The sequence below is a fragment of the Drosophila persimilis genome, unplaced genomic scaffold, assembly GCF_003286085.1.
Source record: "Drosophila persimilis strain 14011-0111.01,24,50 unplaced genomic scaffold, DperRS2 tig00000663-arrow-arrow-pilon, whole genome shotgun sequence".
NCBI classification, from domain to species: Eukaryota; Metazoa; Arthropoda; class Insecta; order Diptera; family Drosophilidae; genus Drosophila; species Drosophila persimilis.
In genome coordinates, this window is record NW_020825331.1 from 1,058,263 (window position 1) to 1,072,264 (window position 14,002).

Here is a 14,002-nt window from a genome sequence, read left to right on the forward strand (position 1 = left end):
GCTTTATCTGCATCTGGGATAACCAGGTAGACGGATGAAGCCTGAGCCAAGGCCTAACCTACTGCAGTACTGCCAGCGAGTGCGAGTACCCACCGAATCCAGGGCGATTTCGGCAATGACTCTGTTATGACTCGGGACAACAACTCTTTCATAACGCGTCGGTCCGCCGGTCAGCCGGTCCGCCGGTCCCCACGGTTTGTCAACGCATCCCCACGGGGCGCATTCGTACGAGTATCTGGTGTCTGCGTGTGGTGTCTTAATTCGAGTTTGAATATGGGGCTCTGGCTCTGGCTCTGGCTCTGACTTGGTCTGTGTCTCTGGCTCTGGACTGTGGCTTTTGTGACCTCTGCGATGGCTTCGATTCGGTTTGCCACTTCTCCAGCGTTTTTGTCACAATATGCACTACTGCCCTGCCCTAAGTCACATCTAATTTTGATTGATTACATGTCCAGGCCTGGAGGCCCATTGTCCGTCTGTGCCCAATTGTGTGTCTCGGGGTATCCGATTCTTTGGCTACTGAGACGCGTCTCTAAGCCGATTTCTTTTCACACTTCGGCACTGAGGCAGACGAAGATTACTGCTGGATGCTGGGTAATTACCACATAGCCCTCCTTTGACACTTTTTAACAAGACATTTCGATGCAGGTCCGACTGGTCTTCGACTTTGGGGATTATTCCACATTATGTTGCTTGCATCTTGGTTTATTGGCCTACCCTTTAAACGCATTTAAAATGCTATATAGTTGACAGTTTTGTTAAAGTTTTAAGGGCCTTGATCTTTGGAGATGTACACGCGTAATTCAAATGATTCTGTAAAAATACTAAAGACTGATAATAGCTTTAAGATGAAACTCTTCGATGCATGGGTTCTAAATGGTTAGTCGTATCTATCATAGGAATTGGCTTATATTAAATCTACCTTAAAGGTATAAATCATTTTCTGCTTCTTGCAAAACTATTTTTCTGTGGATTCATGCAGGGATTAATTGCAGCTCCTTTCTTTAGTATTTTATAAAACATTTTAGCACACATTTGAAAACAGGTGAGACCTTTTATTGTGACAATCCTTTATGATAGGTTTTCATATTAAAATCGGAAAAATATACCAGAAAAGTATACAAAAAATCAACAATACCGAAAAAGTAAACTTTTGCTTATTTTAAAAGGTTTTCAGATCAGTTAATGAAATTATTTGCCAATGGAGAATCAATATTTTTAGAAAATAATTTCTAATAATTTATTGACTTTTAATTTATTTGCCCAATCCATACATATATGTATAAAAGCTTATAAATAAAGTTACAAGTATTTCTAAGATTAGTAAATATCAAATATTTCTTTGATTTTAGTTGAACCAAATATTCAATAATATCTCTTAAAATTCATTAAAAATATTCGTTCAGCGGTAGGAAAAGTACCTACCCTTCAGGTATATATATACATATCTTCAGGTAAATCCCTCCCACTTCTTTCTCGTTGAATTTCAATCGTAATCGAATTATCGTGCGATGCATCCCTGTTGGGTTTTTCACCGATTAGCCACGAGAATGGCGATATGTAAATCGCATTTGGACCGCACTCGTGGGTCACATTCCTGGGCCCTGGCCCTGAGCAAGCGCCTTAATTATTTTCATCATGTTACATTTCCAATGACATTGTTCAACAACCATGGCCGGGGAGACGTCTCTGGCTCGTCTTCGCCTCAATCTCAATCTCAGGCAGGGTCTCACAGTCTGTGTCCCCCCCCAATCCCCCAATCCCCCAATCCCGCCATCCCCATCCAACACACACGCAGTCGAGAGATGAATTTGACATGCGTCTCTGATGATGATTTATTTTCATTTTTGTATTTTTAATTCACTCTGCGCCATTGTCGCTCACATGGACACCACAGACAGGGCACAGGGCACGACTGGGGACTGGGGACTGGGGACTGCGACTGGGCATAATCTTCGATGGCAAAAAGTTAATGATAAAGATGATGACCATCAGAATTGGAATAATGTATGTATATGTGGCTCTGACTTGGACTGCGACTGCGACTCTGACACTGGCTGAGGCTGTGGCTGTGGCTGTGGCTCTTGGCTGTTGGCTCTACCTCTTGCTGGTTGCTGGTTGCCGTATGTGTCTTTTGGTCGCCTGCTCCCTCGATGGATAGATGGATGGACAGGCCAACAGTCGAGTCCAGCCCAAACAGGCAGGCGGCAGGCGGCAGGCGGCACTCGGACATTCTCTGGACGGACCTGGAGACCGAGTTAAGATGAGTTGAGATGAGCTGTCCGAGGCTGGGGCCATTTTTATCGAATGGATTAGAGACCAACCATTGTTCAGTCTAGTTTGGTTAGCCTCTTCTCTTCCCTCTTTTCGCCTGGCCGTTCTTTTTTTTTTTTTTCGTTCGTTTTTCGCCATCGTTTTGGACGGTACTGGGACCGGGGCTGTCGCCTTTAGCTTGTTTCGGTTTTGGGTTCCCTCCTTTTGCCATTAACCTGGTAAATTACGAATGAGGCAAAGTGGATTTAAGTTTGCCTCTCCACACACCACACCACACCACACCACACCACACACCACTGCACTCCACTTCACTCTACACTACACTACTCGACAGTCCACAGTCCACAGTCCACAGACCACTCTTCGCTCTGAGCCCTGATCCTGGCAATGATTGCAGTGGACTACAAAATTGTTTCTCCACCGTTGTCGCACAGAGAGCCACACATATATAGATCCCATATACATATATATATGGTATATCCATGTAGTAGGTAGTATCCGAGTATCTGAGTATCCGCCTGCCCTTTGTGTCCAACACAGGGCAACAAAATCTGAACAGATAATGACCACTGTTCTCGCACTCAACTACAAGATGAGCGGCTGATATGACGATGACGAATGCGACGATTTTGAGACCCCAGCGTTAACGTTGACTGCCTCATGCCCCATGCCTCATGCCTCATGCCCTGCATGGAGGTGGGTGAGTCCAGCAGAAAGACAAACGGACAGACAGACAGACAGATGGACTGACAGACAGATGGAGGGACAGACATGATGATGGTTATGTTGATGCTGTGTTACCATTGCCCTGGCCAACAGGAGGGGAGAAAATTCCATAAAGAAACTGCCAACTGGCAACTGGCAACTGGCTGGCCCTTTCCTGGGCTCTCCGTCTCCGTCTTTTCTGGCTAAGATCTGCTGCTGCGTCCTGTTATTGTAATAATGAGTTTTTAGTGATGCGCATCGATTTGTCAATTGATGATTTGTTGTTTTCAGACTTCAACTTCGTTCGGTTTCATTTTCCTTTATGCCTTTTTGCCTTCTTCTTCCCTTGTTAGTTTTTTTTTTTTTTGGTAGGATTTTTCGGAATCGGTATTCAAGTATATCATTAATTCCACTTTTGTCATATTGAGAGCTTTTACAATATAATATTTGATTAATCGCCTAGTTCCATGGGGTTCCATGGGGGCATCTCATGGGGAGTGAGAAATTGTCACAATTATTGATGCCTCCTCACGCAGCAATATATCTCTCTTGTCTCTCTTAAAGGATTCGCTGTCAGTGTTCCCAGACAGTGTTATAACAACTGCATTTAATCATGAAAGGTTATTCATTTCCCCAGCCCGAGAGCCGATTTTGGCCATTTGTTTCAGAGTCGTTCAAGTGCCAAAAGAGCATACAACACTCAGAGATAAATGACAAAGCCGAACTCACCAATGTTTTAATTAAATACTCGTATTCGGTTTTTTATATGAAAACATAGTTCTATGTTAAAATCAATATATTTCATTTAATTTTTGGAGTATAAATTAATTGGAATATAAAATATGTTTAGATCAAATACGATTTCGTCTTATAATATGTATTTCCTTGGATTCGTGGTGCTCTTTCCTGGTGCTCCCTTCGGCTATCCTTCGTCGCTGAGTTGGTCCCAGAATCCAACAACAAAATACACAGACTTTGGCGAACGAGTATTTAAATGGAATATGTTCCTAGTGCAATATCTGGAACTGTTTGATAGTCTTTAATACAAATATATTCGAAAGGCTGCAGCTTTAGTGCGCTATTGGCTAGTGGAAGGATATTTGTTTAGCTGCTAATTGGAATATCAGTCTCTCGGTTTAGAGGACATTTGGCCCCATAATGCTGCCAGTAATTGGAATCACAAGCTTGTTGTATTTTTGGAACAACGATACTCGTACTTCCACCCATCGCTTGTGCACCCATCAGTGGCAGGCAGGTCGAAGCCAGCAAAGACCCATCCATGTACACAATGGGGTGCCGATGTGGCAGGTTCTTCCACATGGATGGATGGACGGATGGATGCATGTAAATGGCTCTCGTACATAGAGCCAGGAGGGAGTCCAGCGCCTGGGCTTACGGCGCAGGTAAATGTCGGTCGGTCGGTGGCACACACGTACACGTACGTTACGGATAGATGGATGGATAGATATGGAGCTTGGTGTATCTATGTGCATTCGGGTGGCATGTACGGGAGGCTACACACACAAGCACACACACGTGGTGATGGGTGGGGCGGAGGATCCCAGGGCAAATGCAGTCGCAACAAAACTGAATCCTATGGGGTGGGCGTGACTGTGTCTGGTGCTGGGGCTGGGGCTGGGGCAGGGGCAGGGGCATGGTACGGGTATGGCTGCCGTGGCATGGTGTGGCAATGTTGGCAGTCAAAAACTGATAATGTACTTCTGCCAACTGCAACTAATTTGTTAGTTAGAGCGGGGTCTACTCGTAGTACGTCTACCACCGCAACCGTTGAATCGCATCGTAAATATTGCTGCGACCACGGACACTTTCGTATCTATCCGAAAAACCCCAGTCCCCAGACGACTCAAGCCCCAGCCCCGGCCCCAGCCCCGGCCCCGGCCTCAGGCCTTGATAAACATTCTCGATATTTAGCGTTAGTTTAGATTGTTATGGGCACAAGCCTCTCAGACCCACCCACACACCGCCCAGAAGACATGCAAAATAATCATTTTGGGAATATCCCCCGAGCTGAAAACGTAAGTCCCTTCCATGTAAATGGGAATTTGTCAATCACAGATGCGATTTCTATATGTATTCGATAGTAGTTAAAATTAAGGAATTTGTGGGTGATTGTAATACGATATTCCTCATCTATAACCTGCCAAAGAATCGAATCATATCAAAGTACAGGAGTGAAAAATCATGAAATCTCACTAAATAAATATCATTCCAATGAAATTTTATTTTTAATTCTAATCCAAACATCTAAACAAATCCCTTTCAAGATATTTTACATAAAAATTAACATAGAAATTTCATTCCGAATTGAAAATATGCAATAATCTTTATGATTGTAAATTCTTAACTTATGATTGACTTAGGATCCTAGGAGTTCTCTTATTTCAACACGGATCGTTGTATATTCCTCCGAGTAATTGGGTTGTATAAGCGCGAACAATTTACAAATATTTGCGAGGGTTGATTAACGAAACTGGATTGAGAGCCAGCGCAAATCTGGGCAGGCACAAAAGAGGATGGGAGTTCGGGTGGGAGGAGGATGGGATTGGGATTGGGATGAGGATGCAGATGAGGAGCAGGTAGAATTAATCCAATTTAGAAAGCGCTCGGCCAGAATGTTAATCCACGAAACGAAGGAGATTGTGGATCAATGAATGAATCCCATGGCTTTCATTGATCTGCGCCCTGCATGGCGATTAAAGGTGAGATCTGTGCAGATCTGTGCCACACAGGATATACCCGTAATCCCCCCAGCTTTTCCTAGACCCGAACTATGGCGATTCGGGTCGGCATATATAGATATATATAGGCTACAGTCGAGCCGAATCTCTCACAGTTCAACGACGATCCTGACAAGTGACACATCGAAATGGATACGACCACAAGACCACAAGTGTTCCAGTCCAGCTTCTCCATCCGCTCGCTGCTCTCGGAGAAGGGCGAGGAGTACTGCCTCCAGCCGTCCAGCCCCAGTCATTCGTGCAACAGCTCCGAGGAGGCCTCCTCCGATGAGAGCCACACCCACTCGAACTCGCACTCGTCCAGCGGCAGTGTCACCACCAGCCCCACAATAGGCGGTGACAAGGACGCCAGCAAGCCGGCCTTCACCTACAGCGCCCTCATCGTGATGGCCATCCGCAGCAGCCCAGAGAAGCGACTGACCCTCAGTGGGATCTGTAAGTGGATAGCCGACAGCTTTGCCTACTACCAGAACCACAAGAGCGTCTGGCAGAACTCCATCCGGCACAACCTCAGCCTGAATCCGTGCTTTGTGCGGGTGCCGCGTGCCCTGGACGATCCCGGACGGGGCCACTACTGGGCACTGGATCCCTATGCCGAGGATCTGACCATTGGCGAGACTACGGGTCGCCTGCGACGCAGCCACACAGCCTCAGCCGGCCAGCATCTACTAGGACGCTCCAAGGCGGCTCATCCCTACCAGCAGCAGATGCAGCTCTATGCCCACTCCATGTTCAAGCCGCATGCCGCCTATTTCCCCATTGCAGACACGGCACGGCAGCAGCAGCATCATACGATCATGATGCAGAACTACCATCAGGCAACGGCAACTGCAGCAGCGGCACTGGCCCAGGCTCAGGCCCAGGCCCAGGCTCAGGCCCAGGCTCAGGCCCAGGCTCAGGCCCAGGCCCAGGCACAGCAGGCGCATCGACAGCAGACGACGCTATCATCGCACTTCCATCAGCAGCAGCAGCAGCAGCAGCATCATCATCATCATCATCGACCTGGTAACAGCAATTACTATCAGCGACATCACCAGCAACAACAGCGGCAACACAATTATTACTTGCAACAGCAACAGCAACAGCAACATCATCAGTTGCAGCCGGAGCAATATCCAAGTACTTATGCCGACAAGTGGATGCGACAACCCATTGAATGCTTGTGGCGTTAGACGCAGGGAGAATATCCTACAATATATATCCAATTAATGCCTTCGATTGACACCAACTCTCAAGCTTTCCCCCTGGCGTAGAACGCAACAGCAGCAGAAACATCAATGACTAAACAACAACTTCCCTGTATAGTAGATCCCATTTACAATATACGGGAACAATTAGGAACTACAGTCAAACAGTATTCCTCTTTTTAAAAGTCCCCAATTTGGAGCTACAGTGAAACAGTATTTAATGCTTCTTTTTTTTACAACTATAAAATATATAGATCATAAGTTTGACCTAATAATACATACATCTACATTTATCATTAAATATATTTGAAAAAAAAAGAAAAACGTTTAGAATAAAGTATGTTCAAAGGACAAGAAAGTAAAGTGATTTTTGTTTTTGATTAGGAAATACAGTATGGACATCTAAGCAAGTCCTAAATCTGATAAAAAAAACGTGTGAAATATTTCATATTTTCATGGAGCTACCTTCCACATACTGTACTCTCAATTCTTATCAATTAGAAAACATTTGCAGCCAGTGTGCAAGAACCCCATGACCCTCCACATGCCACAGGAAAAACTCTCTCGACAACCCCATTTTCGATGATTTTTGGTGGACAGAGAGCTTCTTTATGGCTCCAGCTCCGACTACAATTTGCCCCACTGATTTGTACAGCAGATAGTTGACCTTATGACGGAAATATCTCCGTACATCACGAGAGTCTGTTCTTTTATGGGATAACGTTTTTCAGGCATCGATTTGTTTTCTTATTTGCTTATATGTTTCTCTTTTTTTTTTGTGTTTTTTTTTTTATTTGGGTTTCTTTAAGTGCACCTGTCGTATGGTACGAAGTGAACGTTAACCCAACTCTCTTGAACAGCCCCCAATGTGTTCTGGCCAGCAGCCGGAGAGCATCGGAGTGTCATCATCGTAGAGCATCTTTGGCCATGTCTATGCCTATGCCTAAGCCAGCTCTCGATCGTAACTTAATGCTAGCGGTCAATAGCATTACTGAGGCAGGAGCAAAAAGCAAAAGAAAAAAAAAAAAAAAAGCTGGAGCTTCAACTGCAACACAGCAACAACAAATAGCTTATGAAAAGAGCTAATCTGATAATACAGAATTGAAAGGGGCGGTCACGGCACGAATTTTGCTACACGCTCTTGATACGATGGCAGCGGCAGCGGCAGCGGCAGCGGCAGCGGCAGCGGCAGCCTCCTTCTCCTTCTCCAGCTCCAACGATTGACGATGGCAGCAGGCAGCAGCAGCAGGCAGCAGCAGCAGGCAGCAGTAACGACGACGTCAACTAAAACTTCCATATTGGTATAGTGCACCTCATGCGGCTTTGGACAGAAGGGATCGATGGTCAGACAGTGAAATTGCATTTGGCTGGGGCTAAAGTTGGGGCTGAACTTGTCTGCACTTGCATTATGGGTAGATACTTGCACAGATACACTCGTACATTCCTTTGCCGTGTAGTCGTCGTAATAGAAGGTTGCCTCAACAGCAGCAACAACACCCAAAGTGCTCATAATCTGTCAGGAGATTGGTGGCATGGGACCAGATGTCAATAATTCAGAGCAATACCGGTAGTTTACTGTACCCAAAAGCAAATGGTTGGCGGCCGAACCTTACCGTACCAACTACAACCGATTACACTGCAAAAACTTTGGAAATACTCCTAGTACTTGTACTTGCTCATGATATAGTGCTGCCATCCATCATCTATTGCTTCTTAAGTCTGTGTGGCCTATACAGATGTACATATAGCACATACAGGGACCATAAAAGAGTACTATAAGTACATATTGATAGAGTTATCCGAAGCTATTACAAATAGAAGAATATTTCACATAATCTCAGCGTTGTTTCTTATGGGATAGTCCAGGTATTCCAATGATTCCATTTGTAGGTATAAACATTACAATTAAGACCTTACAAATCCACATTTACTTATTTGCTTCCGTACTTCCTTCCTATCTGCGTACAGCGCTCCATCTCCATCTCCTCCTTGGGGACCGAAGAACCTACCAGGAGAACAAAAGAAGAGATTAAAATTCTGCTCAACTCAATTATAAAAATTCAACCCAATCTCAATTCCCGAGAATCGCCGTTTGCCATTTACCATTTGCCATTTCCAGGCTATCGTTTCGTACTCGCATCGTATTATTGCCATTCTGGCCGTTCACATCTTCTGATCCCGATTCACTCTGCTGCTCTCTTGTCTTGTGGTCATTCGTCATTTTAAGTTCAGGCCAGAGCCTGGCCCAGTGTCCGGTCCTCAGTTTGCAGTCCAGTCCCTCAATCTCCATTCCAATTCCGGGACCCCATACCCATCCTCCATCCTCCATCCTCCGTCCTCCGTCCTCATTCACATCGCCAGGTCCCCGCCAGTCATTGACACTGATATGTGTGGCAAGGTATGTCTTTTGAAATGACAATCTGCAATTTGCTATTCGAAAACGTTTAAAGTAATTTATTTTTCCCTGCCGAGGACGCGATCCGCGGTGCCATGCCCATGCCCATGCCCCAAAACGAGCGTCGGGTCGGTAGGGTCGGGTCGGGGTAGCGTGTAGCATAAATGTGCGATTGGAGTCGCCTTGTATTGGGGCTTAGTCTCTGGGCCGGATGTCTGCCGGGCAGCGTTTTGGCCTTCGAGCACCGTCCTGGAACATATTAGCCATAGCATAGATGCGAACTCTCTGGGCACCCGTGACAAACGATTCTGATGTTCCATCTCCCAGGAAACTTACATTTAATTAATGGTCTCTCACTACACTGGCTGACTCGCAAATCAATCCGTGGAGCAGGCTGCAAGTAAACCCAAGAAGGTGCTGCAAGGAAACATTCCGTTATGGTAAATTGACTTCCTGAATATTTCATGGCTGAAGCGATGCGAATCCAAACCCATGCCCATGCCCGTGCTTGACCACTCGTACCACCGTGATTTGGCACAACCATATGTCAACCCTTTTCTTGGGGTGTCCATGGTGTAGTCCTGTCCCTGGGACAGTCCTGAGTCCTGCTGCTGATCCCATGTCCTCTGGCGCATCTCATAAATAATTCAGTCAATTAAGCCAACTGAATGTGTCACTGGGCACACACACTCGATAAACAGGTATGGTATCCTTTTCGGACCAGTGTTGGGATGTGATATATGCAATCCCAACTAAATAGTGAAGAAAGAAACTTTGAAGCTTAGCCTCTGTTGATTGGGAACGATTTAAGGGAAAGCCAAGAGATATAGGAACCCATAAAATCTTCTAAAATTCTAATCGGTCCATGCTTTTTCCATCTCCCATGACAAGTGCTAGAAAAGTTTTGAGAGGTGGCGGTCTGCTTTATATGGGTTGCATAAGATTACATATAATCTGACTGAGTGTCGACTGAATACTTCTATGATTCAATAATGTGAAAATCAATCGGAACGTATTCCCAACTACAGCGGAAAGAGCGCAGCGGCTTGTCTTCAAGTCTGAATCACTTTCACATTCTCAATAATTACAGTCGCGCCATTTCCTGGGGTACTCGTATTGCCATTGATTGAGCCAACTTGTTAGCCCCATGGTGGAGCATCTGCATCTATTAAGGCATCTGCTCATATACAACTACATGCTGCCACAGTGATGCATACACATACACACACAGACACAGACACAGAGACACTCACCTGGCGGCAAGCTCCTCTTCTCGGGGGCAACAGCCATTAATCCTGACCTGTCCGTTCTTCCATTTTTCCCCAACCAACGAGTCCAACGAGTCCAACGAGCGTACTTGATTGCCTCTGCTCTCTTCGCTATTGTTATGCCTACCCTGCCCCCACAGTGGACTTCACTTCGCTCACTCTCTTGTTAGGGTTACGATCGGTGGCGCCGCCTCCGCTTGACATGGGCCATGGGCCTCCTGTATGCTCGCATGATGTGCATCTGGACGAGTATGAGTACGAGCTCGAGATGGGGCAGAGGTGGAAAAGCTACCATTTCAACACGTCTTCCCACATGCAGTACACTGTTTTGACTACTTGAAGTAGGTATGTGATTTGTTTTCTGCCATCCATCGTTCAGTCCGTTATTTTAGCACCAATTTACATCCTTGGCAGGGAATGGGAGAGTTCCTTGAGAGATCATCTAAGTAATCAAAAATTGTGTTAAACAAGTGAATGAAACACTGTAATATCCATTGTTTGAAACAGCAGCCATTTCTCGAGTAATATCCTCCTTAAAAGATCCTTATAGTGGAACCCCCGAAAGCAAGATTTCATTATGTATTAATTATCCTATAAACGTGTATGTGTGCTCCATTCATGTATTTCTTATGCGGCATCACATCAAATACCTGGGTGACCTTTATTGCAGACTTTTTTATTGCCAGAACAACCAATTAGACATAAAAAGAAGTACGAGTACATGGAGTACATGGACGGTGTATGAGAAAAATAGCATGTGACAAGAGACAGATGGACGGATGGACCGACGGACCGACGGACCGTTCAGTGCATAGACCAGACCAGTTCAGATCTTGTTTTTGGACTGGAGTGGAGCGGCAGTGGCAGTGGCTTTATCAGGCTTGTCTTATGCTCATTGTAATTACGATATTTACCTGTCGATTTGTTGTGCAACGTGTCGTGGCCTGTAAACGCGAATGTTCCCTGTCCGGAGCTGTAAAAAGTGCAGGTAATTAACAATAATTAATAATGCAAAACCTTAACTACACAGTCACCCGTTCACCCGTTCACCCGTTCACCCCGTTCACCCGTTCACCCCGTCCACCCGTTCGTGTACGGATGTACGATGGTTCGATGTGACCAGTGGTCATGCTATCTCATTGTTTTGCCGTTTCTGTCGTTGTCCTTGTCTCGGGGACAGGGACTAACCGCTTTGCTCTTCTTGAATTGCGTGTAAGAGGCACATTTTGCCAGCATGCGTGAATAAATAAAAGTTTCTAAAGGGATTGTCACCCATGCCACTAAAACAAAAATCCGCCTGTCATATATATCACTCGACTTGGGGCTGCCACAGGAACAGGAACCGGGAGCAGGGAACAGGGCACACTGTTTTACTGGGGCCAGGACTGGGGTCGCTGCCAGACGTAACCGGCCCATAAAATATGACAAACTTAACAACGGCACGGACTGGATAACAACAGAGACAACGGCAGAGGGACAGACTATTGGAATAGTATTGGAGAACCAGGAACCATCAGAGCCAGAGCCAGAGCCAGAGCCGGGGTCGGTGCAGTGCCCGACCGGACCGGACCGGAGTGGAGTGCAGTGGAGTGGAGCTGTCGGCATTCGTACAAGCAAAAGGTAACGTGGACACCCACTTCGCAGCTGTCAATCGTCTAAATCGTTATGGGCACTTGACGGTTAAGGAAAAATGCAGCCATAAAATGCCACAAAGTCAGTCTTTAAATTATTAACGACAACAAATGTTGTGACCGGGCAAACGACTCGCCAAGCGACTCGATACACGATGTGGTATGTGGCATGTGGTATGCCCCCGGCCCGATCCAATCGGTAGGGTAGGCTTTAATGAATGAATCCCCACTGAATGTCCCAAAGCTCGGTGCGAACGCGATTCTTTTTGCCAATGTAATGTCACATTCGGATGCCATTAACATTGTGATCACTGTCATCATAATTTATAATTGACTTCCCCCAGAATAAATGGCATCGACTACGGGCATCGACTGTCGTCACATTCATTTGGACGCTGCAATATGCACCCACAGCATATGTGAGTCGGTTGACCCTGCGTTCCGTTCCTGCTGCAGGATGGGGCAGGATGGGGCAGGATGGGGCAGGATGGGGTGTAGGTGATGCCGCTCCGCTCTGCGCAGATCAGATCAGATCAGATATTTTCTTGATTCCGGCTTATAAGTCATTCAATGAGCTGCATTTTTTTTCAATAAAATAAGCTTTGGAGAATTAAATGCCGATCATTCAGATTCTTTTGTCGGTACTTTATTAATTTATTATACAAAAAAAAACATCTTGGAACTCTGTACGATCCATATCGGGGTTTATCCCACTACTCTCCAAGTTGAGGCCGCGAAACCCAATGGCAAAAGCAAGCAGTTCGAGCGAGAGGTATAAAAGCTCTAAATTGGTACTGGAATTGTTATCAGCTGTTTCTAAATCAGCTGTGAGTGTTGGTAAACATCATTTCTTCGACTGATGGCACTGTAGAAACGGTTGCCAACACTAACATGTCGTTCTATCTCATGCTATCTCTGCCTTTAAGTCTAATTATAGTGGACTACCAGCATTATTATTCTGGCTGTCGAAAATACTTTCAAATCGTACTTTTTTGGCCTAACATATACATATATGTGCGTACATACAAGTGTACTCTGTCGTGTGCAGTAGGGTAGGGGATTGCATTTACACGTTGGCAGGATGAGATCCAGTGCTGACGATGCTGGTGCTGGTGCCCACTGTCGGCGGTGGATAAGCCGGGGCAAAAGGCGCCAATGTTTGCACCGCGGGGCGCACTCGGATGCAGTGAAGCGAATTTTTGCGCACAAACGAAACCACTTACCTTCGGTCGAGGCATATTTAGGCGATTTTATTGCATTGCCTGTGAAATGAGAAATAAAACAATGTTGTCGCTGGATCCCATCTCCTGTGAAGGGGAACCGGGAATGGGGACTCGAACTGGGACCGGGAAAGGGAATGCTCGAGGTGGTTTGGTGGTGCGTATGTATGCTTTCTATTTGCCGAAGAGGACGAGCAGGAAGGAAGTTGTGAATCTTATGGAGAACGTATGACAGCTTTACTGGGCCGCCAGATTGTTTTCGGCCCCGTCCCCGTTCCCGTCCCCGACCCCGACCCCGACCCCGACCCCTGCACGACCCTGCACGAACCTGCAGTTCTTCTTCTGTTTTTTGGTGCTGGTCTCTTGGCCTGTAGCTTTCCCTTTGTTCCTGCAGGGTTTTTGGCTGGCTTTTGCCAACAACATTTGAAAAGTAATCGTTCAACGAACCGATTGACAAGGTAATCTTCCCGAAAACATGTGTTGGCAATATCAAGGCCGTGCAAGGGCCCATGCCCGCCCACACACACACACACACACACACACACACACACACCTATCCACACATC

At 46.0% G+C, this 14,002-nt stretch overlaps 1 protein-coding gene across 1 annotated transcript; it reads left to right on the top strand.

Annotated features, from left to right (window-relative positions):
• The first annotated feature begins 5,863 nt into the window (after positions 1-5,863).
• LOC6599342 (fork head domain transcription factor slp1) lies at positions 5,864-7,016 on the top strand. Its single transcript, XM_002024462.2, has 2 exons — positions 5,864-6,465; positions 6,989-7,016. Exons 1-2 carry the CDS (start codon positions 5,864-5,866, stop codon positions 7,014-7,016), a joined length of 630 nt encoding a protein of 209 aa, XP_002024498.2.
• The last annotated feature ends 6,986 nt before the right edge of the window (positions 7,017-14,002 follow it).

Coding starts and splice junctions, on each gene's coding strand:
- LOC6599342 (XM_002024462.2), top strand. CDS start 5,864: ATGGATACGACCACAAGACCACAAGTGTTCCAGTCCAGCTTCTCCATC. Junction 6,466..6,988: donor CAGCTCTATGCCCACTCCAT/GTTCAAGCCGCA, acceptor CCCCTGGCGTAG/AACGCAACAGCAGCAGAAAC.